General features: G+C 35.8%; 3 protein-coding genes across 3 annotated transcripts; all 3 read left to right on the top strand.

The window, feature by feature from the left end:
- On the top strand, window positions 1–2,796 carry LOC114463799 (tumor necrosis factor receptor superfamily member 11B-like). Its single transcript, XM_028447597.1, has 7 exons — window positions 1–197; window positions 314–439; window positions 544–675; window positions 779–887; window positions 997–1,067; window positions 1,186–1,311; window positions 2,025–2,796. The coding sequence occupies exons 1-7, from the start codon at window positions 65–67 to the stop codon at window positions 2,147–2,149; spliced, it is 822 nt and encodes a 273-aa protein (XP_028303398.1). The 5' UTR covers window positions 1–64; the 3' UTR covers window positions 2,150–2,796.
- Window positions 2,797–3,761: 965 nt separating this feature from the next.
- On the top strand, window positions 3,762–13,754 carry arl8ba (ADP-ribosylation factor-like 8Ba). Its single transcript, XM_028446781.1, has 7 exons — window positions 3,762–4,028; window positions 10,632–10,712; window positions 10,821–10,894; window positions 10,969–11,062; window positions 11,150–11,217; window positions 11,516–11,586; window positions 12,878–13,754. The coding sequence occupies exons 1-7, from the start codon at window positions 3,906–3,908 to the stop codon at window positions 12,925–12,927; spliced, it is 561 nt and encodes a 186-aa protein (XP_028302582.1). The 5' UTR covers window positions 3,762–3,905; the 3' UTR covers window positions 12,928–13,754.
- Window positions 13,755–14,808: 1,054 nt separating this feature from the next.
- Window positions 14,809–26,087, top strand: edem1 (ER degradation enhancer, mannosidase alpha-like 1). The gene is made up of 12 exons (XM_028447497.1): window positions 14,809–15,415; window positions 17,720–17,792; window positions 18,150–18,253; window positions 19,566–19,737; window positions 19,867–20,050; window positions 20,841–21,015; window positions 21,340–21,460; window positions 21,539–21,709; window positions 22,746–22,819; window positions 22,894–22,990; window positions 24,168–24,344; window positions 24,449–26,087. Exons 1-12 carry the CDS (start codon window positions 14,946–14,948, stop codon window positions 24,536–24,538), a joined length of 1,908 nt encoding a protein of 635 aa, XP_028303298.1. The 5' UTR covers window positions 14,809–14,945; the 3' UTR covers window positions 24,539–26,087.
- Window positions 26,088–26,827: the final 740 nt, after the last annotated feature.

A 26,827-nucleotide genomic window follows, 5' to 3' on the forward strand; every position in this document is an offset into this window, starting at 1 on the left:
AGTGACGTCACCAACGGGCTTTATAGTGTATGCACATGTACCACTCAAATGTACACTGGCCACAATGTCTCACCTGTGCTGTTCAATGGTCATTCCACTTGTTTGGATACAGTGCTTTTGGATTGTAGGACATGTCAATGGATGTGGTAATCTACAAACTGAGATGGAGGGACGATGCTGTGATAAATGTTCTCCAGGTAAAACTGATTGACTTATTTAATCTTTACAAGTATCTCATTTTATGGATTTGTCTTATGTGTTACACATCTTAATCTACTGGGATAACATTGTTATTGGTGATCTTCTTTCAAAGGTACTTATCTGGACAAGTTTTGCTCTGAGAACTATCAAACCACCTGCGCTCCGTGTAAAGAGGGATCCTTTGCAGATGAGTACCACAGTTATGACCGATGTGTGGAGTGTGATTCATGCCAACAAGGTAATGTTGGGTAGCGATGTTAGCACAATATTTGAGCACAACAGATAAGCAAAAAATAATAAAGGTCTTGGTGTCTTGTGGTTTAAATTTGTGTTCGTCCGCAGTGTATGAAAAGAATTGCACACCCACTACGAATGCAGTCTGCGCTTGTTACCCAGGTTTCCTGTGCTCCAACAGCATCTGCTCACACTGTCAAAAAAATAAATGTGTCGCCGGAGAAAGCCTTAAGAAGACTGGTGAGAATAAAGACTCATTTATTTTTAAAAGAACTGTTTGTCTGTTTTTTTGTTTTGTTTTTTGTTTTAATATAACTAGCCAACTAACTGACTGTCCTTTCAGTTGTGTCCTCAGGTTTAGAGTTACAGGAGTACACGTACAGATGTGTGGATTTATGTCTTATGGATGAATACTTTGATGAAAAATCAAACCTCTGCAAGCCAAGGAAACAGTAAGCATCACACATACATGTTTGGACACAATTAGAATTAAACAAAGGTAAAAACAATGTTAGCCCATTGCTTTAATCTCTAACTATAGTAACTATTTGTGGGTAACAGGTGCCATGCTTATGGACTCATTGAGCAGCTTCCCCGTAACAAAACACATGACAGTGTTTGTTATCGCCTAGGTAAGGTTAACAATTACATAGAAACACCTAGTGATAAATGTCCTTTTATATAACAAGTGCTGCATTGTAAATAATAGAAGTAAATTAATAGACATTGTGATTTTTTTCCCCCCCTCAGAGACAAAGAGATATGAGGGAGATTCCATCTTAACCTCCTTGGTCTGTGGCTTTGTTTTGCTCTCGGTCACCTTCTTGTTGTTTGCGTCTTATAACCTTATCAAGAAACTTAGGAAGCACAGAGCAAGTAAGATCTTCTTTAGCTTTTTGTTATCTTTTTTAATGAATGTATTACATAATGCTTTAGAATTTAATTTCAATTGTTGTTCATCAATGACTAAAAAAGCCATATTTGAGTCATTATCGGAAATAAACAGCTTCTGTCTATTTATAGCTCTTTCTATTTTCAGCTATTCTGTCAGTTACCTTCAAATAGTGTCCATTTGACATATATTGATTGCTTATGTAAATACTGTACTCATACATTTCTAATAAGGTAGATATGTTGCAAAATGTGAGAGCTTGTAGAATGTGATGTGAGCATGTGTATAAAAAATCCACACACCTATGAAATTAATTTTATGTCACACATGATTAGAAAAAAAGTGAACTTGTAGAGTTAAAATTTAAACCCAAGGAAAATATTTACACATGCGTGATCTGAATGTGAAGTCACAGAAAAAAAAAATATTCACAAAGTTTTCTGTGATTTCACATTCAGATCAGGCTTGTGTGAATATTTTCTTTGGGTTTAAATTTTTAACTCTACAAGTTCACATTTTTTCCCATCATTTGTGACATGAATTTCATTTCACATGGGGGTGTATTTTTTATACACATGGTCACATTCTACAAGTTCTACCATTTTGCAACATATCTACTTTCATAAATTTCACTTCTAAATGCAATACTATCCAATGCACTGCCACTAACTGTCTGCATTGATTCTCTCCACTTTAGAGAAAAATCCTATCCTGGAGGTCACCGTTAACACCGACAACTTCCACCTGCCAAAGGAGGAGAGTGGGCTTCAGTTCATTATTCAAGATGAATCAGATGACAGCAGCAGTCTGTGTCAACCATGAGTGGAAACACTCCTTGCATCATCATAAAGAGAAAAGAGAGTTTGAGGGGTATGGTGCATCAGTAGTGGTCTTTGTGGCATGACGTCAGACTGCTTCTAAGTGATATTTACCTTGTCTCCTAACCTTTCTAAACCTCTTCTATACTACTCTTCCCACAGTGCCATGCAATGATTGATAAGGTCAGGGGAGCCCACTGACACATAAGCCTCTAAACTCTGCGTAACATAAACAAATTAGTGTTCATGTGATGCTACTAAAAGGTTCAGGGATACTGAAAACAACAAAAGTAGTGTTATGACCCTAGGTCATGCACTTTGTATCTATTGTTTCTGTATGAAATGTGTTTTCCTCCCATGTGGCGCGTGGGTGTGCGCGGGTGTGGTTGAGGACGTGAATAGCTGTTGACGAAGTGGCCGCTGCTGATTGGAGCAAACAGCGCTCCTGATTGGTCATCTCCACGCTCCAGGTGGATAAAAATCAGCTGCTGTAGCCCGCTCTCCCCTTCCAATAATACCTACCAGCAAGACAGTGTTGAACAGGGAATTTTGTGTTCAGACATTAGTGAGAAAAAGATTATGTGTTGATTTCTGACAAAAGTTTTGATTTATGTTTAACCCCAAGTTTGTCTTGTTCTGAGTACTAGTGTTTTCTGCTCTTCTTTTTTGTACTTTTATTGGCCATGTGGGCCAAGTGTTGTCCTGTTCTGTAATCATGTTAAGTTTTCCACACTCCTTAAAGAATAAATGGCTTCTAAAGTATAAACTTTGTGCAATGCTGGCTTCCTTTAGAGTGTGAAGAGTGGGGGCGGGGGGGGGGGGGGGGGGGGGGGGGAACAACCGGAATTTGGAAGAAAAATAATATATTTAAAGGGCCCTAGTTATGTATGTCAGTGTTTCCCAACCAGGGGTACGCGTACCCCTAGGGATACGTGATCACTTTGCAGGGGGTATGTGGAAAAATTAAGAAATTATTTCTAAGATAATAAAAATAATAAAAAATATTCTCAGTCATTTCACAAGTCTTCCAAAAAAATGGTACATGACTTGTTTTTAAAGTTTAAATTCCTGTTTAAAGGGGACATATTCAAATAAGCTCCTTTTGTGGTAAATGTCATAAAAGTTATATATATATCTAACACAGGCAGGTTAATTATTTGATTTGTATGTATTTATTTATGTTATTTATTATTTTTTATTCATTCTTATTTTTTTCTAATTTCAACTATTATTTTTCTTTAATAACAATATAATCATAAGACATTAGTATTAATAATACAATATTAATAATACAAACGTTTACTATAATATTATTTCTCATATTTATCATTTTTATTGCATTGAAGGCAACATCATTTTATGTTTAATTTGAATTAAATAAGAAGATAACGCCTGAATATGAATTGTTCAATTTAAGAAAATGAAATAAAATGACTTGCGTTGTTTAAACAGTTGTGTTATGTTCTACTTTTAGAGAATCATGAACACGTATGAGTGAGGGGGTACTCATGGTATGACAAAAAGGCTCAAGGGGGTACACAAGACAAGAAAGGTTGAGAACCACTGATGTATGTCACAGTTCTCATAGGAGTAGATAGTTCAGTGTTTTGCCACTGGGGGCGCAGTCGGACAAGTTTCGCCTGTCTGGTCATGTGACAGCGGTTGTGTCCGTTTTGGCTTTCAGGCTGGAAAACGCCACATCTGAGAAGGAGGCAGAGATTAGAGATAAGACACATAACAGAGGGAAGCCTGACTCCAGCATGTTGGCGCTAATAAACCGGCTACTGGACTGGTTTAGGTCCCTGTTTTGGAAGGAGGAGATGGAGCTGACGCTGGTGGGCCTGCAGTACTCGGGGAAAACCACATTCGTAAACGTCATCGCTGTAAGTCTCCAGCTGCGGTTAGCCTCCATGCTAAAGGCAGTGTTCGTCACCACAGGCACTGATAATACTGAACTTAAAGCCGAGCGAGGCGTGGGCATCTTTACTGCGTAAATGTGGCGTGTGGCTCACGAAACATTATTTGTTGCTTTGGTGCAGTGACATCTTTAATAAAACAACCCACCTGTCTGTCAGGTTGTTGGCTGTCAACAAGTCAGCTAAGCTAACTGCCTGTTTGTTGTGTTAAACACACACACACACACACACACACACACACACACACACACACACACACACACGCACACACGCACACACCTAAAGTGTTTATGTCACAGGAAGGTACTGAAACCACAACGACAGACCTGTTCATAGCTGTCAGTTTGTCACATTTGTCAGTGTTAAACAGAAGTGACAGACTCGAAAACCACATAATTCCTGGTCCGAAATCAATCTGACCTAAATTACATCAGCACAATTATTAATCATCACTGTGGGACGAGATAGGAAGTGCACGAGACGATACTTGCATTCTTTTGAGTATGACCTTTTCAACTGAAGTGAATTGTAAATAAACAATGAAATAAACAAGACACATTTTTCCTATTTAAAGTGCAAAAAATGCAAATAAAACTCAAGAGACTAACAGTACTATTAAAACCAAATTGTTTTATCAGCTTCACATGCTTCAAAGAAATATTCCTATCTTTGCAGATTTCAGATACATATTAAAAAATATTAGCATGTCCACATCTTCTGGCAGCAATCGAGTCCACAAATCTGTATTTATAATTGATTTACAATACAATTTCATTAAGCAGGCGCCTTTATTAAAAGCGATGTAAAACACGTGCACTTACGGTTAGGGCCCAGGTTGGATTTGAACCAGAGACCCTCCTGCTTCCTTAACCCTTGTTTCACTTCACCCTTGAACTTTAAATGTGACATGAAGAGACAATGATATTCTATCTCTTTCACATTTCTGTGATAACGCCTGAAAAAAAGAATTCTATACTACAGCATCCTATAAATAGGTGTTTAACAAAGCACTTGCTATCTTTTAGAAAGAAGCAGCTTTTAAAAGCGTGTTTATTCTACAATGTATGTATATGAATATGTGTGTCAAACAAACTTTATAAAAATTAAAAATGCCTACTTGTATGAGACCAGTTTGTGGCAACAACTCTGTTGTCGAGGAAATAAAAATACTTCATGAGAAAGAGACAAAACAGAGATAATCCTTAGTTACTGGTTTAATCTGTCCTTGATATTGTTAATTGTTCATATCTCAGGAAAACTATGAATCAGAAAGTGAGAGACACAAATACTGTCCATATCTGTACACTTTCTGAATATTGTACATTAGGGGTGTATACGATTCGTATCCTGATACGATACGATATATCCCAATATTAAAGTATATGGCGATTATTGCAATTTTTTTTAAATATATATATATATATATGGCTTAAGAAACAGCAAATCTGTAAATTTGTACACCTTTGTGAGAATATTATGAAATATATTTTATTGGCATATTTTACACTCTAAACATTGGCTTTAATATGCCATGTGCCAACAACTTAAAATAAAAAAAAAAACATACAATCTGCCTACGGCTTTTAAACCAACTTTGACTTTAGTGCAACTTAACTTAGTAGAAAGTTAGTACGTTTTTTTTCAGATTTTATTGAAAAAACACAAGCTGCTGAGGTTTCAGAGCACTTCTTTATACAGTTACAATGTCTACTGCAGTGGAAAAGACGTTCCTGGTTAAATAAAGGTAAAAATAAATGAATAAAATAAAAAAATTGATATAGATGTATTTTGAATCAATCCGAGAATCGCGCGATATATCGCTAAATCAATTTTTTTTCCCCCAACACCCCTACTGTATATACTGTGCACACAAATGGAATACACTGTCCATATGTAATTTGTTCTACAGTGAAAACTGAATGCAGGTTACCAAAACCTTTTTTTTTTTAATATCTGATGTTGGTCTTTCTCATCCATCAACTTGTTTTCATATTGTCTATGAAAGTAGGGATGCACGATATTGGATTTTTGGCCAATATATGATATGCCCGTATTTTACCCATAACCAAACCAATGTTTTTTTCCTCCACACTTAATTGTGGCACCAATAAAGTGCAGATAATATTGTGTATCACTGAATGAAATAAGTTTAAAAAAAAAAAAAAACAAAACAAAAAAAAAACAGACAAGATAACACCTAAACCAATATAATTTTTTTAAATAACTAGAGGAAACCCGAGTGCCTAGAGAAACCATACTGCTGTTACACTGTCTTCAACAATTAAATGCACTTCTTACTTTTGGCACTGTTGCTAACACCTCTGTGCTGCTTTCGCACTCCTTGGTTTCATAACATTTAACCATATTACTGATATTGAAGATGGGGCTGCTTAGCTGATGCTATTAAAATGTTGTTTATGATCTAATACCGATTGGCAGACAGCTGGCATCTCATGTCTCTTATGTGTTGAGGGATTTCTCAAGGGTTGTTGCATTGAAGTGTAGCAATCGACGTTGTTCAATCTCTTGATTGCGCCTGAAGTATTCAACGCTGCAGCCTACCTATTGTGAAAGTGTTTGCTTCAGTTTTAGTGATGGCACAGACTTGCAACTGTTTCCAAGAGAGTTTACACCGATTTCTAATAGGTAAAAAAAAGAAGCCACATGGTCAGATTTGATATGTTTAGAGTTTTTATTCACTAGCTTTGATATTTTCTAATTTAAACGAAATTATGTCATGAAACGTACAGTTAGGAATTAAAACATAATCCAAGTATTGCTGGTTTTATTTCTTTTTGCATATAAGATACACACACATACAGTATATATATATATTTAAAAAATCACATGGGGAGTTATAGGAAGGCAAAGATCATGGTTGGGGTCAATTACATTATTTAAGTTACAATTACATTTTACATACGTTCGATTACAGTTCAATTAGTTACCAGCATTTTTTCCAATTATAATTAAATCACAATCAATTTTTTATCCTCAAAGTCAATGACATTTACATTCTCAATTACAATTAATCACAATTACTGAGCCTGAAATACACTAATAACAAATTTCTGTCATTTAATTTATTTCCTATCTATTGGTCACCTTGTTGAGCTTTCTAATCAATGAAAATATAGGTTTTTAATATTTTTGGTGTGGGCGCCTGAGCCTTTTTTGTGTAGATTTAAAAAAAAAAAAATAATTCAATGACAGAATGTGTGAAAGCTTGATATGAAAAATGTTTTAATAATTAACTTCATATGTGTAGAACTGTACATAGAACTCTAACATAGTTCCCCAGTTTTGCATTAAATTATAATTGACAATTTTTATAGAAATGTCTTAATTACAAAGTCAATTATCTGAACTCAATTACAATTTAGTTACGATTACTGCAGCACCAGATTTTAAGACAGGTAATTGTAATTCATTATCAATTACTTGATTACAATTATAATTGACCCCAACCCTGGTAAAGATGGGGTCAACAATTATGTTTTTCATTTGCAGTTATTAGACAAGACTCAACATAATATGATTTACCTCTTTGTTAGCTGATGGTATCTGTTGTATATATTTGAGCTCTAAATCGGTAAGAAGGCTTTGAGTTTACTAGAGCCGTTTAATTTTTGCTTAGCTGCTAAATGTACATTTTTTACAAAAATTACAATTATTTTGGCAAAAACCTTTGGATCTCCATCTAATGTCTTATTGAATCCAGTTAAAGAAAATACATAGTCAAGTGACTGTGTCGGGGTAAATTTTTATTGTGTATATAACACATTTTTGATTGTATGTTTTTAAAGTTAATTAAAAAAAACACATTTAAAAACAAGATAGACAATTCATCTGCATGAAACCAAACCAGCATCTGGAGAGGAAGTTGAGTTGTGGCTTGAAGCATACCACTTCTGTAGAATTCAAAAGGAAAGCGTTAAAAACATCTGCTGACACAGAGTTTGCTGTGCATGTTTGGTTGCGTTGCCTCTGGCTCCTCCTCCTTTTGGTCATGAGGCCGTTGCACTCATTTCCACTTAGCTCAATCAGGTGACTTCAGCACGTCATGCTGCTGTGGGTTGCACTTGACGTGTTATCTTACTTGTCTGAGGTTTAATACACATTGTTTCCCTAAAAAAGCATTTCCTCATTCTGAATATAGAAATGCATCTGATTTTACTGTTTTGCTACATATAACAATTTATAAACCTTGTACATATGTAAGATTTAATTTATATATATGCATTACTGAGCTCTACGAATGCAGCATGAGTTCACTGAGTCATGAAACCAAGTTACACCCTCGTCCCCATCTGTAGGAGTAGGCTATGTAGGAAAATTCGGCAGACTACGTCAATAGAAATGCGTATGTCTGTGCTGTAATAAAGTGAAACTGACAGATGATCAGAGCACTGTTCCTTTAATGTCCAATGAAATAATAATGTATATACAGGGTCCCCACGGTCATGAAATTCCTGGAAAAGTTATGGAATTTGAAAAAAAAAAAAATGATTTTCCAGTCTTGAAAAGTCATGGAATAATTTAACTGTTTTGGAAAAGTTTTGAAAATATAGCCTATTTTATTTTAATGTTTAAAATCCAACCTTCGCTAATACTATGGGTCGTTAAGCAAGTCCCTTAACCCTAACACCTCGTGTTGTACATCACTTTTGATTAAAGTGCCTGCAAATTGAAATTGTAATCTTACAATCTTATCATTAAAACATTAAACTTACTTAGTTGTTCTTTAACGTTACATTGATGCATCGTGTTTTAAAAAATATTGCTAAATGGGTGTCAAAGGCAATTGCTTTGTACGATTCTATATGATAGATAAGTGATGGACACAACTTGCATTCCTGTATATAATCTCACGATTTTACACTTTAATGGTCTGCAGTTGTCTGCAAGCATTCCTTCCTTCCTGCTTTTGTTGCAGAAACGATGTTGCCTAAGGCCAGGGTTATGAATTTAATTTCTTCATCTTTTAAAGAATATTTGTGTGTTTCTCCATGGTAACGTAGGCTGTTCTGCAGGGATTCTCCGTGTTTGCAATTAGTTAAACGGTGCAAACAACACATCCGTTTATGTGAGCGCGCGTGCAGCCAGGTTTGAATTACCTAACTTAAAGGTAGGGTAGGTAATTTTCTCCAGATACACTTTTTAAGTGTTTGGTTGAAATTTTCTTTATGTCCTGATGTAAATTAAGATCTTATGTGCTCTGAAAAAGGAACGGAGAAAATCCGTCATCTGTAGCAGCTGCAAATCTGTAAAAACTAAAGACGGTTAGTTTTTTTTTTTTTGATCAATCACGTCTCCGTGCTCGTTCTCGACCCCTCGCGTGCACAAGCCCACACTCAAAGTGCGTCACTAGTGAAAGAGTTAAAATGAAGTTTTTAGTCAAGTTTTTTAACATATATAATGATAAAGTTTAGTGTTTACTTAACGCTGAATGAGACGACGTAGTTTCTACAAAATACAAGCGATGAGCTTCTGGAGCAGCGGTGCTCATGCATGTGAGTGATCGGCGTGGTTTGAGAGGGAACACAAAGGGGGAGGGGGGCAATGGCGGAGCCCTTGGAGAATGCTACATTCAAAATCATGCTGGCTTTTGAAAATGACCTACCCTGCCTTTAAATTAACATGTTGATGATCAGTGTCGTAGTACAGCTGCTCTGGGATTGAGAGTGTTTGGTTAGGTGAAGCCTGCTAACGGAGAGATTTCCTGGATACATGTATCCAGCTTTGTAGTATAGGCCCATAAAGATTTTTTTAAATCTGAACAGATTTTTTTTATCTGAACAGACCCCGTGAATAAAGATAGAAAATCAGACATAGAACAGTTTTGATCATACTGTGTGTGGTTTGATCCGATAATCTCAATACAGCAAACCACACGACATTTCTGTCCAACTACCGATCTTCCTTCAAGCCAGAAATCTTGCTCAAATAGCATGACCTAATGCTGCTTTCAAAGCAACTTGGGATTTTCCGACCTCCTACTTGAAAACGTGACTTGGAACGCCATCGGAAGTCGGAGCTCTTACTCTGTAAATTTGGGAAAAAATTCTAATATTATAGTGCTTAGCCATGTTTGACACATTTGATATTTTAACGTGCTGCCGATGAATTCGGAGTTGGTCATTTTAAACTATTAAAAGCTGATTTCTGAGTTGCCTTAAATGCAGCATTTCCTGCTCAGTCAGCTCGTTTCTTGATTGGCTACATTCAATTCCATTCCACGTCACAAATTGTGGGGTCGGGAGTCGCCGGCTTTCCCCACACACTAGGATTTTTGTTCTTACGTATTTAGGTATAATATTTACAATAGTCGACCCCGATTATCATGAAAATTTCACTCTATACAGCTCAGACTACAGGATAATCTTATAGAATATTTTTACGAGATAATCAGATGTTTGCAATTCTTGCTCGTAGAGTGAGAAAAACTGAACAAAAACAGCCTGATTGTCTACATACTGTATTTGTACCCAGCTTGACTTGGGCAAATGTTGTTGGGAAAATATAATTATTTTTTTTCTGCTCCCTTATATGAATTTTCTTTGTTTTCAGTCTGGGCATTTCAGTGAAGACATGATTCCTACAGTTGGATTCAACATGAGAAAGGTCACTAAAGGAAATGTCACCATCAAGGTTGGTGTACTTTTTCATTTCTTATTACAACATTATTGTCGCATTGTTTGGTGTTGTAAAATAACTTCGATAAAACAATACTCATTTTTGTGTATTTATTTTTTGTAGATCTGGGACATAGGAGGACAGCCGAGATTCAGGAGCATGTGGGAGCGCTACTGTCGAGGGGTTAATGCAATCGTGTAAGTATCTGATGCATCGACTAAGTTCAACGTGACGTTTTAAATCACGTGTATAATGAAAATGGTATTTTCAGGTACATGGTGGATGCAGCAGATCGGGAAAAAGTTGAGGCATCCAGAAACGAGCTTCATAATTTATTAGACAAACCTCAGTTGCAAGGAATTCCTGTAAGTGAATTGTTCAGACTGGTGTTGCAGTGATGCTGACCTGATTGTGAGATGAAATGCAAAGTTAAGAGTCACTTTGTGTTCTAGGTTTTGGTTCTCGGTAACAAAAGGGACCTGCCAACTGCTCTAGATGAAAAACAGCTCATTGAGAAAATGTAAGTAAGAAAATAGCCCTGATTCTACATTTAATATAATTTGTTGTATGTTTTACGCAAAATCCATCAGTAGCAAAAAGCATCTGACAGATGTCTATATTTATTTAGTGTGATTTCCTCCAAATCTCAGAAACAAGTCACTGTTTAGGTTCACTAGCTCCCTCTACTGTTGTATTAGAAGTACTTGCAGAATGTTGTGCTAATGCCAGGATGTTGAATGGAATGGAAAGAATTTGATTAAGACTTGAATTTAAACTAATCATAACTACTTGTTAATAATCTTTGTCTACTTTTTTAGGAATCTGGCAGCTATTCAGGACAGGGAGATATGCTGCTACTCCATTTCCTGCAAAGAGAAAGACAACATTGGTTAGTCAATTACCATACTACACTGGTTAATGATACTAATAAAGTGACCCCTGCTTAAGAAATTCATATTTTTCGTAGCAGACTGATAATGCTTGAATCAAATATTACACTTACTAACTCTATTATTCACTATTTACAAAAGCTCTTGAGAGGTGGTGAAAAAAATATTGATTGTTATTATATTATTACTATTGTGAATTGACTAGTACATTTTTAAAATTGTAATACAAACCAAACGAGTCCTTCATTCAAAGTTTCAAAGCATCTGCATTTTTTTATATGGAGAATTAAATTATTTAGTTCATAGAATGTGGATATTTTTAACAGCTAAAGACAGCATTTTAAATAAAGTCATTTGGAGAATTAGCTTGAATTAGATTATCTTTTACTTTATCCCACAGTGGGGAAATTCACACACTACAGCAGCCAAAGATACAAAGAGCAAGCAAACAATAAATATACAAATACAGAAAGGAAAAATTAAAGGTAGGGTAGGTAATTTTTTCCAGATACACTTTTTAGGTTTTTGGTTGAAATTGTCTTCATGTCCTGACATAAATTAAGATCTTATGTGCTCTGAAGAAGGAACGAAGAAAATCTGTCATCTGTAAATCTGTAAAAACTTTGTTTTTTTTATTTTTTAACCAATCACGTCTCCCTGCTTGTTCTTGACCCCTCGCATGCACGAGGCCACACTCAGAAGTGTGTCACCGGTGACGGAGTTAAATCTGAGTTTTTAGTCACATTTTTTAACCTATATAATGATAAAGTTTAGTGGTAATTACAGCTGAATGAGACATGAGAATACATAGTTTCTACACAATACAAGTGATGAGCTGAAGTCCGCTTCTGGAGCAGCGGCGCTCGTGCATTTGAGTGAGGGGCGTGGCTTTAGAGGGAGCACTGCCTTTAAGGCAAAAATGAAATATACAATAAAAAATAGAATATTTTTATTACCCAATACTATATTGAAGGTGCTAAGAGATGTTAAGTAATTCATCAGATGCTTAATAGACGATCAATAATCAGCAGTAATCCAAAATTGAATGCACAATCCTTAATAACCAAAAAAAATCGGTTTGTAATGGAATTGAGACTTAAATAATTGGAATCAAATCAGGAAATTTGGCTTATTAACCACCCTTATTGCATTTTAAAAAATACACACAGATTTGTCTGCCGAACCTGTCTTATTTCTACAAAGTTTTCAGACAATTTTTCTCGAATGTGTATACGCAGGAAGACCAAAAATTTTGCATTACTTTTTAAGTTTTTTCTTTTGTCTTTTCAGATATCACACTTCAGTGGCTTATCCAGCATTCAAAGTCCCGCAGAAGCTGAAAAGATGGAGAAGGGTGGTTCTCACTGTGTTTGCCATATTAATGTCAGCTCACTCACTTAACAATGGTGTACAGTCATATCCTCACCCCACATAATTATAATATGCTCTGCTTGCATCACACAATTTGGGTTTTTTTTTTTTTTCTTACGTATTTTAGTCACAACCTAAACCAAGAATGCAACTTGGGCACAATTGACGAAGTAAATGGCATTATACGTCTGTGAGAAGTTGTACATTTGAAGTAAGTGGGCATTACTTGGGTTGTTCTGAAAAAGAAAGAAAAAAAAAAAAAAAAATCAGTTTTAGATAGAATCACATTTTGAGTGGCCCCCATGCAGAGAAAATCCCATCATGAGACGGATAATGTAAACATGCAGGTTTTACTGTATATGAAGCTCTACTCTTTGATGTCTGTCATCTTTTGCTTGATTAGCTCTTCTTCTTGAAATGATATGTTGCTTGTTTTAGAATATTGTGCTTTACGGTGAGTTGATTTAAACAGGTCTGTACAAACAACGCGTTAGTGTGATTTTTACCAATGCGGGGTGTGTGTGTATATGAATATTTGATTCTATTTAAAAGTCTGAATGTACTAAAATTAAACTGTACAAGGTTACATGTGTGAAATTGGCCTCGTTTGTAAGCAGCCTCAGTGAAATGATGTCCCCTTGTGCTGCCTGGGAGCAGATAGTGTCAGGATTTAAAGTGCCTTGGGCAGTGTCTTTCACTTCTGAAGCTCAGCAGCATGCAGGGTGTGCCTATAAGTGGGGAAAGAAAAAAATGATGTCTGTATAAAATAAAAGGCATGCTTTTTAATTTACAACAATCTGTCTTTTTTGTGGTCATTTTAATGTACTATATTTTGCGGAGTGGGATAAAGTTACAGCTAACCAGTTATGGATGAAAATACAGTATTACTTTACAGGTACATTGGTTTATGTTGAATTTGGAGGAGGTTTGTTTTTAAATGCAAGAGCCACCAGGAAGTGGTATGTACAAGCTGCAAAATCATATCAAAACATCTGCAAAAAAAAAAAAAAAGCCGTTACTCGTGCAGATCTGCAGAAATGAATAAGTAATGAAGGCTGCTGTCGTTGAAATGTAAATTGTGGCTACAAATTATAATCCACCAGAAGTACTTCATACTGCATGATGACTGACATAAGACACGTCAGAAAATTTCAATCTAAACTAGTTTTGCAATATATTGCTGTTGGTCATTTATTTAAAAAATCTTTATTTACACTTTATGAATGCACAATAGTTATGCAGATTATGGCAGATTTCCTTACAACACATTTAACTGAGAATTAACTGAATTATGGGAGAAATAACTTGAAAAGACAAGAATTGCAATATATTATATAAGATATATATTATCTAATGCCATTTAAAACCAAAAACTTGTAAAAAAAAAAAAAAAAAATGAATAAATAAATAATAAAAAATATTAAATGATGGTGTAAATAGTTTTTTCATACTTATATATTATATTATAAAAAGAGTTCACCTCTTTCCAAATATTTGACAGCTTTATTTACTGTTAATTTGGATAAGCATAAACCTCACGTCACAAAAAAAAATTCAACACAAGACTGATTATTTTCAGTGTGCATGTCAAGACAAAAACTATTGTGATTTTAAAATAATTCGTTGTACCATTATTTTCATTATTTTCCTGAGACTCTGTCTCTGCGTTAGGCGTTGGACTCTTGTGGCTCTTTTCTATTGGTGCACAAGTGAAATGAATTGAGACACGTATGCATTGATACAAAACGCACTAACACAATTGACAGCTGCTTAGCCAATCACTGCCCGTGCCGGTTGTGCTAGGCGATGACGACACACGAAGTCAACCAATCACAGGCTGGCGTCTGGGCGGGGCTGGTTTGTTGACAGGAAGCGAGGGAAGAAAGTGACTGACAGGCAGCCTTAAAGTGTAGTTTGTTGTTGACAAACAGACATATTTTTTAATGTAAACCTCAAGTATGCGTGTTTTGAACGAGCCAAGGCAAAAATGCAATGGAGGTCGATAGTAGTGGGCCTTGTATTACTCAGACTATCTGTCAGCTGCCTGCTGTGGCTCTCTTTCGGACTGGGACAAAACGTGAGTTGGGGCTTCAACTTCCCTCTGGGTTTAAACCTTCACAAACTGGACCTGCTGTTCGGGGAGGAGAAAGGTAGCACCAAGCGGGGAAACTCTTGGTCACGACGGACACATGGCTTCAAGTTTGAGGACACGGACTCCATCTGCCCCAAAGTTGGGGAGGACTCCCCTCAAAGGTCCTACCCGAGCTTCTTTGACGGCAGCCGGGACGAGTATGTCCGCAAGTACAGCTCCTTCCCGGTCTCACTTAAAGCAAAAATGAAAGACATGGCCAGAGAGATGTTCTACTTTGGATATGACAACTATATGAAATACGCCTTTCCTGAGGACGAGCTCAATCCCATTGACTGCGCTGGGAGGGGACCAGACGTGCTCAACCCGTGAGTCCCTCACACAGAATTAAAGAATAAAGACCTGTATCCATCCATTCACTTCATATTAGTGTTGTGGTAGTAATATAGAAATAAATAAGTGATGCAAACATCTCGGTAGGGGTGGGTACTTTTCACATTAGAACCGATACCTGGTTAAAGCTGGGCGATATGGTTCAAAACTCATATCTCGATATTTTTCCTCAAAATGTCGATATACGATATAAATTTTGATAATTTTAATTCAGATTAAGTCTTACTAGAAAGACAATTCATGGTTAAAGTTGGTGATATAACAAGCAGCTGGACAAAATGTGCCCTTTTTTTGTAGGGATGCACCCAAATGAAAATTTGTGGCCGAAGTCGGATAAAATATAAATGCTTGGCCGAATTCCGAATATTAAATATAACTTTTTCACTTCCGATACGATGCAGATATTGCAGCCTTGAGTTGTGGCTGATACCGATGTCGAACCGATACGATATCAGCACGAAACATACATACTTTTATGACTTATTTTCTAGTGTGGAAGAACAAGTCAGCAACAGTAGGTATGAGAAAAACTGATCGATTTATTATTAACCAATTGGTTACATACATTTTAACCTTCAACATAATATCTATAGTATTCTACAATTTAATAAATATAACATAGTATACATCAGAGATTTTAGATGCAGTCCGATAAAATACGATATTCATTTTCTGGCTGATATCGGACCGATATCAATATCGGATCGGGACACTTCTACTGAATATCGAATGCGGTTATGTTTTTCACTTTTTTTTTAATAGTGCATAAATAGCCTAGAATACATTTTTAGACATGTTTTTTTTTTTAAAGAAAGTACATTTTTATTGAATATTCTAACATTTTTTTACATATTCTAGTAGCTTTTGCTTTCCAAAAAAAGCACAACAAAGTTTTTCATTTATATTTGGCCTTCAAACAAGACAAAACGTTTATTTAAAAATAAAAATAAAAAAAACAAAAAAAAACAAAAGTACATTAAAGTGGATAAACCCACAACGAATGAATCATTGTCCTTTTGGCACAAGTCTGCTTAGACACAGTAGATAGGCTAATAATGGAAAACCAAAGGCTCAAATAAATCTCATTAGATGTGTGCTTGTAACATCATACATTTATACAGGTACACAACATATCCCAGGCCAGAACAGATTTGTCAATAACAGTACTTCAGCTTCAAAATAAAAAGAAGAAAACTATGACAACTTAAAATTGTTTTATACAGACAAAAACATTAACAACTGTATAAAATGCTTAAGAAATCTGTCCGTCATTGCGTCACATGCTACTATTCGGCCTTGCTTTTAACTCACTTAGGGTTTGAAGAACACAATCAGTAATCCATCTAACTGTGCTATTTATGCTGTTCTGAGAAGTAGAGAAAGCAGCGACTCCTAAAACAGGTATTTTGATACAAAATTAGCTATACAAATCTATATATCGATATAGGCACAATATTTTAATTTTCTATATTGCCAAAATGGAAAACCCAATATATCTTTAAACTTGATTTATTGCCCAGCCCTATATCTGGTACCTGGGTATTGGTACTCTACAATACATGTGTGTGTAATTAATATAAATTTATTTAATGATAAAATTGCATTTTTTTTCTAATTTAACAGATTTATTTCTCAATATATAAACTTAAACAAATATAGGAAAACAAAATCCAACTGTTTGTATTGTAATGTTGCATTTCTTTAACATTAAAACCCTTTCGCTACAACTATGGAGTGTTTTTTCTTTATAATGTTCAAATTCAAACTGTTCTACGTACTTCTATTCCTTTCCTTTCCCCTTTGGAAAATGTGTGTGATGGAGGTTTATGGAGGGCAAATACATTGAAAACAAATGAGCAAACGAAGATGGAGAAAAAACAAACTAAAAGTTACAAATGGTATTACCATCACCTAAAAATAAAAGAACCAAGCCCGTCCACATGCACGCTGGCTTTATCCTCTGATGTGGAGTAAAATCAGTCTGAAGGAGTGAAAGAGGCTTGAACAGCTTCAGCCTTGAGGAAAATATTGTGCTTAACCAGAGGTCAGAAATATTCCCGTAATCTGCATCACATTTTGAAAAGCAGAGTTATACTATATGTTACTAAAATTGCCTACTCTTCCACTTCCTCACAGTCACAAGGATGTGTTTAGGTACTGAAACACGATACCGTTAGATTTTACGTGAATCGTTACTCAGTTGTAGCGAAGAGACGATTTCCGTACTCGTCCCTACATGTTGATGATTGTTCTCACTGTTTTTGCTGCTTTGATTTCAGGTCAAACATCAACATTAATGATGTCTTGGGGAATTATTCCCTCACGCTTATTGACACCCTGGACACACTGTTGGTGAGTTGTTTCTAATCAGTTATTATGACATGTGAGAGTCACAACTGTTACTAATTATGATCATATTCATTAACTAATCCTAAAACTGATAAGTTGCATCATAAAACCTTCTGTTTGTTTAGTATTTTAGAGAAGCATGCAAAGTTCTAAATGTTTCTAACTGTATTTTATATCAAATGTGTATATTGTGTAACTCCTGTGTTACTTTCACACTTAGCTTCTCTTGTGTCAGCTGTTGTTCCAGTGGAACATCTGGCAGTTACAGGAAAACTTAACCTTAAACTCAATTTCAAGGCACCACTGGGAAACTGGTTTGTACAATGAGGTCACATGATGGGTGTTTTTTTGTGTCATCAGGTGCTTGGCAACGTCACAGAATTTCAGAGAGCAGTCAAGCTGGTTATAGATACTGTATCTTTTGACAAAGACTCAACGGTGCAGGTTTTTGAGGCCAACATCAGGTAACAACCATGTTTTTGTCTTTTTGTAGTGGCACACACAACAGCAAACCTCTCAGAGTAGTTAAAGCAAGTAGTCAGTGTTAAGATAAGATTTTCTTTCAAACTCATTTTGGTTCAGGTACCCCCCAAATGGCAGTGTGTGATCTTAGGTCGGCCCAGAGAAATCCTGGGATGAAATGGACGCTCTGGGTTAGACCAGTGGTTTCCAACCAGGGGTACGTGTACCCCTACGTCCAGGGGTACTTGAACACATTGCAGGGGGTGCTTGGAAACATTGATGAATCTATTTCCAACATGCTGCTGAGTCATTTTTAAGCCTATTTCAGACACTGCACAATACATGCTCATCCAACAGCTTTTACACCCGTTGACAATAAACTGCATTAATGAAATAAATATTGTGGCCTTAATATCCTCCTAAATTGTTTCTAACATGTTTTGCACATTACTAAAAATTGAGGTTAATATATTCTCTCTTATGCCATAATTGTAATGCACAAAATTGATATTTAGTGTGCGTTAAACGTACAGGTTGACATTTTCAAGGTATTAACAACATGTAAATAAAACAAGAAAGCTTACCAAATTAGAGCGACGAAGGGGTTCTCCTAATCAGAAGAGAGGCTCGGGGGGTACATGAGACAAAAAAGGTTGGGAAACACTGTGTTAGACTACCACAGAGTATATTTTTGACTAACTATGTTGATCTCCTCACATGTTCAAAGGAATTACGCATTAAGAAGAGCACAAATATCCTCTTTGCCAGATATTCAGTCATCTGGATCAGTGATCCTGATCATTGTACATCATCATTCAGACTCGTAAGGCTTGTGGGACAATCTGATTCCCATTCATAATGATACAGTACATCTAAATATATGTAAATATCGCATTGAAATGCACAATTCATATCTGATTCAAATTAAACTCTGTGGCGTAATTGAGGAGCTAACCTTACATAACTGAGTCAAATTTAATAAAGATCAGCCAAAATTTTATGGAATCTTCCATTGCATAAGTTATGTCTTTGGTTAAAAGTTTGTCAAATATGTTTGACATAATCCTTCTAACAAATAATTATTTAAACGCCGGTGAAAATATTACTCTCTTTGCAGAGGTAAGAAAACCAAAACATAAAATATAAATGTTAGAAATAAGAGATAACACAAAAGGTTGGGATTCCTTTTTTTTCCCCCAGAGTTTCATTTTCTAATTCTGTGGCTCCATTTACAAATAATACAAAACCAAACAAAGACTAAGCAAGACTTTTCAAAGTAACATTTCAAAGTAACATCAAACATTTCTTTTTTAGGATTCTTGGGAGTCTTATCTCAGCACACATTCTGCTTACTGACCCAAAACATCCATTCGGAAAGGTGGGCTTTGAAGGTTATGATAATGAGCTCCTGCACTTGGCTCATGATCTGGCGGTCCGCTTGCTACCAGCCTTTGAGAACACCACCACAGGCATTCCCTACTCCAGGGTGGGTAACAACTATATTGTCAACACTGATTGGTGCACATTTGATTATGAAATATGTACGAATTCTAAATGTTTGTTAAATGTAGTTTTTAAAAGAAAAAAAAAAATCTTATTTCTATGTTACACACAGGTGAACCTAAAGACTGGAGTTCCCCCTGACAGCATCAATGAGACATGCACTGCAGGTGCTGGGTCGCTGCTGGTAGAGTTTGGGATTTTGAGCCGTCTGATTGGTGATTCCACGTTTGAGTGGGTGGCTAGACGAGCAGTGCGAGCCCTTTGGAACCTAAGGAGCAATGAAACTGGACTGTTAGGTACTTATAAGCCAGGGTTTGGGGTCAATTACATTTTTCAGCTACAATAACGTTTTCAATTATGATCACAGTGATCAGCATTTTTCCAATTACAATTTAATTACAATTATTTTTTTATCCTCTGAGATTCAATTACTAAAGTTCAATTACAAGTAATCACAATTAATGACCCTGAAATAAAAAAACCTAATAAAGTTAACCTTCCTCTTGTGTTAGCTTTCTGTTAGCATCTCTTATGACAACGGGTCCTTAATCAGCTGTAAAATAGACTTATGACAAATAGCTATCATTTAATGACTTTCTTATCTATTGGTTACATTGTTAGGCTTCCTAATCAATGAAAATTTAGGTTTTAATATGTTTAGTGTGGATGTCTGAGCCTTTTTTGTGTCACTGTACTACTCGATTTAAAATCATTTTACAGTGGTAAAATGTGGCAAAGATTGATATGAAATGTATTTGAATAATTATTAAGTATATATGTGTAGAACTGTACATAGAACTGTAACATTGTTCCCGAGTTTTGCGTTTAAATATAACTGACAATTTTTATAAAATGTTCATGGCAATTACAAGGTCAATTATCTGAACTCAATTACAATTGAATTCTGATTACGGCAGCAACTGATTACAATTATGCTTACGCCATAATTGTAATAAATTTTCAATTACGCGATTACAATTACAATTGACCCCAACCCTGGTACAAGATATGTATAGTGTTCAACATTTGAATTAGCGTTATAAATAGAGGATGTTTAAAGCAGCTTTCTGTGTGTTTGTTCCCTAGGAAATGTTGTTAATATCCAAACAGGCGAATGGGTTGGAAAGCAGAGTGGCCTTGGAGCTGGAATGGATTCATTTTATGAGTACTTGCTTAAGTCCTACCTGCTCTTTGGTGAAATTGAGGACTACCGGATGTTTCAAGCTGCCTATGAGAGCATACAGAATCATCTTAGAAGAGGGTGAGTATAAGGACTGTAGAGCAGTAAAATGTGCATTGCCTATAATTGTTTGAATATTTGTTTTTGCATTTTTAAATAAAGATTATTTTGGATCCCAATGCACTCACTTAGAATAAATTTTCACATATATTGTAAGAAATGTAATGGAATAGTAAAACAACTGCACAGATCAGCCAAAAATGTAAATTAGTTATGTTTACATCTGTGTCTTTTTTCTCCTTCATCCGTTACTATTCATGTAGGTCTTAAACCAATTGCTTAGTGTTCCAATTAGGTTTTCTGACTTTTGGCTTGCATTGGATTCTGTTCTTTGCCATTTTCCAGGCGAGAGTTGTGCAATGAAGGAGAGGGTGACCCACCTCTCTATGTTAATGTGAACATGTTCAGTGGTGAGACAATGAACACCTGGATCGACTCCTTGCAGGCCTTTTTTCCAGGACTGCAGGTTAGTTGTTGCACTTTTTAAACATTGAATATGGCGGTCAACTAAACGTAACGACGTGCCTGTCGGTCTGGGTGGAAGGTGCTGAATGGGGATGTAGAAAATGCCATTTGCCTTCACGCTTTCTACTATGCCATCTGGAGACGTTTTGGGGCTCTACCTGAGAGATACAACTGGCAGCTGCAGGCTCCAGATGTGCATTTCTACCCTTTGAGACCAGAGCTTGTGGAGTCAACCTACCTGTTGTATCAGGTAACAGTTTCAACTGGATCTCTTTCCTGTTATTTCTCTCTCTCTCTTAGTCATTATATACAGTATACTGATTGTTTTGTCTAAACATATAATTTCTCTAAAACATATTTATAGCCCTGCGTTTTAAAATACATTATTTAGGGGTGTCCTTATACAACATTTTCTACTTCTGATCATGATACTGATATTGCAGCCTTGCGTATTGTTCCAATATTGTTCTGATAGATTATATACAGATCATATGTACTTCTGTTTTTACTTATTTTGTAGTGTGGAATGTTAGAAAAAGATTGATGAAGTGATATTACCTAAACAGAGAACAATAGTCAGCAACAGAAGGTATAAGAAAAATTGGCCCATTTAGTAAAAACCAATTGGTTTCATACATTTTAACCTTAAAAATAAGAATATTCTACAATTAAATAAAACAAATAAAATAAATAAATGAAAAGACTGGGGAAAAATAACCGATGAATCCAATAATAAAAAAAAAAAAAAACTTTTTAAGTGAAAAATAACCACTAGTTTAATCTGGAATGGGCCGCTCGTATCGGAGTGCTTATATCTGAGGTTTTAGATGCAGGCCAATATAATCTGATACTAGTTTATATGTATATATATATATATATATATATATATATCAGATTGGGACACCCTTACTAACTATAAATCAACTTAATTTGTTTCATATTCTTTCATCAAGTTGCTCTTTTTTTCCTTACCCTTTAGGGATTCATAATCCTGTTAAAATCAAGAAAAAAGAGCTTCAAAAGCTACATAGCTACAAGAAATTACATTATTACCTTTAGATTAAATTAGGGATTGACCCATGCACTAAAAATTCTTCCTTTTAAAGTTCGCGGCCGGTACTGGTCCTTGGACCATTTAGTGCTGTGCCGCAAGGAACAAATGAGGTGTCAAACGATTACAACATAAACTCTTTATCATTGTGGCTATTTCTTTTTTCTCTCTCATGGAACAGGAGGTGGTTTTGAATAACGACAAGTCACTTTTTTATATCTGTCACTTTTCACAGGCGACCAAAAATCCTTTTTACTTGCATGTTGGGGTGGATATTATCCAGAGCCTTGAGAGCCATGCCAAAGTCAGGTGTGGAGTATATTCTCTTTCCCAAGGCTTGTTTAATGACTCCACTCTGTTCTGACGTGAGGTGTTGATTGCAGATGTGGGTATGCCACTCTGCACCACGTTGTAGACAAATCCAAAGAGGATCGCATGGAGAGCTTTTTCCTCAGCGAGACCTGCAAGTACCTTTATCTGGTGAGTGTTAGTGCTTCCTGATGTGTTATGGTTGCTCATCATGGGGCTGGGCAATATATTGAGATTGAATATATACCGAGATTGAAGATATCGCGTTTTCTTTTTTGGTGATACAGAAAATACAATATCGCCTATAGCCATATATATATATATATATTTATTTTTTTTTTTATAGCTTATTTTGTTTCAAAACACTTGTTTTAGGAGCCGCTGCTTTCACTACATCTCAGAACAGCATTAAAAAGCACTGTTAGATGGATTTCTGAGTGAATCCTTTTTAAAAAAAAAACAATCTTTTTCTGTTTGTGAGATATTTGGATACTTACGAGAAAATTAGAGGGAGAACAGAAGTCCGCTGCGCCTGGTTTCCCTCCTCAGGTCCTGGACCAGGTCTCCTCACACAATAGGACTGTTTAGGAATTATTTCAACAGTTTTTTGGTCCTGCTCCTGTTTTCATGCTGTCTATGGATGTTTTAGCTCATAAAAAGCTGCTGACATTTCATGTTAATTGTTTAGTGGTGATCTTAACAGTGTTACGGTCCAAATAGTTTACAAATAAACTGGTGACTGACGTTAGAACTTCTACGATTTGATCCTTTTGGAAAAACAATTACAGCTTTATTAAGGGCATTAAAAATAAGTATTTTGCATGTTTTAATACCGCTCGCCACTATTGGCAGCCGTCAACACACACGGAAGTTGATCACAAAAAAACAATGAGCGCCAGTAGAATCATTACACCACTTCTGGTTTCTTTCATTACATATCATGTGCATGCTTATCATAACATCCATTTTTGAAATTCTGATTTATTTATGTATTAATACTGTTTCAATTCACCAGTTCATCAGTAATGTGATTTATGCGTTGCCCCTTTTTTGTCCGTGAGTAAAGGTTCGTCTGTGGTTCCACTATGTGGTGAGATTAAAACATGAAGCTCTTGTCCTAGTTTCCCCATAAATATCCAGATATCACACAAACATAAAAGATTTAATTTGAAAACATAAACGCTGCTTGTCTGGTTTGTTATTTTATGTATTTCTGTTTGTTATTTTGATTTGGTTTTAAAACGGAATAACCAAAGTACGAAGGGTACATAGATTCTGTTTATCTATCGTTGAGCTTTTTCCATCATCGTTTTCTTAAAATTTCCTTCTTTTTTTTTTTGCATTGCAGCTGTTTGATGAAGATAACCCGCTTCACAAATCAGACAACAAGTACATCTTCACCACTGAGGGCCACATTGTGCCCATTGACCAGCGTTTTAGGGAGAAGCAGTGGAGTGACTTGTTCCCGTGTGAGGAAGGAGCTCTGAAAGAAAGAGAGCCAAACCACCAGCACAACATTAGCTACGTACGTACGGCCATTTGTTTCAACTTTATCTTTTTTCATTCAATGTAACTGATTTGGATGATGAAGAATTTTCTGTCTCATCCTCCTTTTCTGTCCTCTCGCAGTGTAACCGCATCCCAGAGGAGCGACGGTACACTTTGCCATTAAAGAGCGTCTACATGAAGCAGATTGATCACATGGTGGGACTTTTCTGAGTAAAAGCAGCAACGGTTGAGAATGGGTCTTCAGTAATGGATATTGTACAGGTGCAGTGACGGGTGAAATTTCTTTTTTGTTGATTTGACCAAGTGTCAAACACGACCACTGACACCTTCTGTGTTCTGGGGGAGTCGTAAACACTCATTGAGTTTGGGCTTGTGTGGGAATTTGTTTTGATTAATAGCTCAGCAACTCAAGTGTTACCTTGTGGTGGTAAAACTTAAAAAGTCTTCCTCCAGTCAGTTTTTGCTGAAAATTGACCTGAGGCAGTTCTATTGTTTCCTGGAGAGCTTTTTTTTCTTGTTTTTAAACTAGAATGATTACAACTGCTTTAAGTTCCCAAAACTTGTAAAGGAAATCCAGCTGTTTTGGGTGTGGGGGTGTATAAAAGATCTTTGAAGTGTCGTTTGAGACCACTGGTCACGAGTAACCAACTGTTTGTTGAACAAATATTTTCAGGTGATTGTGCAGGTATGGGTTTGGATACATTTTGTGTTGGATACAGCTGAGTTGTACATCCTATTTTGGGATCAGTGCCATGTAGTAAACATGTAGAGTGGAAGATTACAAAATGTTTCAATTCAGTTTTATATTGTCAAGTGAGCATTATTTCCAGTAAAAAGTCACTGTCAGCACAATATGTAAGGGCTCAGCATTAGCACATGAGAGCAGGAAGTGACCATTGCATATACTTGAATATCCTGTGTCATTGTTCCTATAGAATATTTTGCATCTAAGAGTCTCTTTTATTCTTGGTCATGTTTTTTGGTCATCTCAGTGCACTTAAAATATAAAGTCCAGAGTAATTTTAACATTAGATTAGCATCTTTTTTCACTTAATTGTGCTTTTTTTTTTTTTTTTATTTAAAACTAAAACTTAAGCCATCCAGGGAATAACTGAAAACTTTCTGCCTGTTAAAACATTTTCTGATTATTAGAAAAAGAAAATTTTTGCTTTTTCAAGCTTCGAGTGACTCAATGTCTTTGAAAAGGCAAATCTGTGTGCCATGATTGTATGAGAGTTTCACTACAATCCATTCAAAGTGCCTTCAGCTGTGTTATTTAGATATGTCACATCACTGAGTATGTTTAGGTCACTGTTGATGTTTCTAAAAATGAAAAAAAAAAAAAAACATCACCGCGATACATATCATATGTCTCGTTTGACATAACAATGACATCAAACTCCTTTTTATACATAATGCCCAAACCAAACTTCTACTTGTGGTTTGTCTTCCTCTCGTGTGCACATTGTACCTATTACCTGTAACATGTTGAAAACTCAGGGCTTTAAAAAAAAAAAAAAAAAAAACTTCAAGGAATGCCTGCATGAAGATTAAAATGTCTCTTTACATGTTGTGCATACTTTGTCTTAAGAAAGCCTTTGATGGTGATAGTTGGATTTTTAAATGTTAGTATTTCTAAGAATAGCTATGCTGATGTACACTTGTACTGTGAATGCTTTTTATTATTCACCAATGACAGAACCATTTAATGAACCATTTATTTTATGACTGATTGAAGTAAAGCTCCTATAAAAACCAGCATCTACACTGACTGCACTTCAGTAAAAACAAACTTAGTTATGACGATATGTTCAAACTCTTCACGATGGTTAAGTGGTATGCATCTCACACTGGCTGCCTTTACATGACCTTTGGAAAGATTGTGAAAGAGCATTTGATACTCAAAAATCAAAAGTATTCAATTCCTACTTACTTTTTCCTCATTGAACAAACTGTTAACATTTTTTATTTTTTTTTGCTTTGCACAAGGTTAGCTCCATGTTTGAGATGGATGATTGCAATGCTGCCTCCCATTTAGGTTGTGTGTGGGAGATACAGGTGTAATGGAGGGAAACAGATACCAATAATATTTTGGATTATTGTGAGTCTATAAATGTATTGTTTTCGGTGGATTAGCAAACTGCATATGTACCCTCCTTGCATCCAGAGTCACTGTGATGAGCTTCCATATCTCTAAACATTACATTTTTTTAGAAATGGAATTCACACCATTATCATAAAGCCACTAATTAAATGCATTTATTTTATTCCTTTGCCAAGGTTATGATAATGGTCTACTTTTAAACCGGCTGTCAGCTGATCTACGTTAGACGCACTCTTAATAAACAACAGGTGCCAATGAACATTAGGAAAAATAATGTAGCGTGCTGCTGTTTGAACTGGAGTGTACACAGAATGTAACAGCGTGCCAAACACCCACAATTGAAGGTGATGCTCAAGAAGAAAAATAAAAACCAAAATCTTCATTTTTCATTCTTT

This window comes from Gouania willdenowi, chromosome 5 (genome assembly GCF_900634775.1).
Source record: "Gouania willdenowi chromosome 5, fGouWil2.1, whole genome shotgun sequence".
In the NCBI taxonomy this organism is placed as follows: Eukaryota; Metazoa; Chordata; class Actinopteri; order Blenniiformes; family Gobiesocidae; genus Gouania; species Gouania willdenowi.

What these genes read in the sequence shown, in the direction of transcription:
- LOC114463799 (XM_028447597.1), top strand. Translation starts at nt 65, where the DNA reads ATGTCTCACCTGTGCTGTTCAATGGTCATTCCACTTGTTTGGATACAG. An exon ending in GTGTGATTCATGCCAACAAG is followed by an intron (nt 440 to 543) that starts GTAATGTTGGGT and finishes GTTCGTCCGCAG; the next exon opens with TGTATGAAAAGAATTGCACA. An exon ending in ACTTAGGAAGCACAGAGCAA is followed by an intron (nt 1,312 to 2,024) that starts GTAAGATCTTCT and finishes TCTCCACTTTAG; the next exon opens with AGAAAAATCCTATCCTGGAG.
- arl8ba (XM_028446781.1), top strand. Translation starts at nt 3,906, where the DNA reads ATGTTGGCGCTAATAAACCGGCTACTGGACTGGTTTAGGTCCCTGTTT. An exon ending in CTCAGTTGCAAGGAATTCCT is followed by an intron (nt 11,063 to 11,149) that starts GTAAGTGAATTG and finishes TTTGTGTTCTAG; the next exon opens with GTTTTGGTTCTCGGTAACAA. An exon ending in AAACAGCTCATTGAGAAAAT is followed by an intron (nt 11,218 to 11,515) that starts GTAAGTAAGAAA and finishes CTACTTTTTTAG; the next exon opens with GAATCTGGCAGCTATTCAGG.
- edem1 (XM_028447497.1), top strand. Translation starts at nt 14,946, where the DNA reads ATGCAATGGAGGTCGATAGTAGTGGGCCTTGTATTACTCAGACTATCT. An exon ending in CAGAATCATCTTAGAAGAGG is followed by an intron (nt 21,016 to 21,339) that starts GTGAGTATAAGG and finishes GCCATTTTCCAG; the next exon opens with GCGAGAGTTGTGCAATGAAG. An exon ending in CCTGCAAGTACCTTTATCTG is followed by an intron (nt 22,991 to 24,167) that starts GTGAGTGTTAGT and finishes TTTGCATTGCAG; the next exon opens with CTGTTTGATGAAGATAACCC.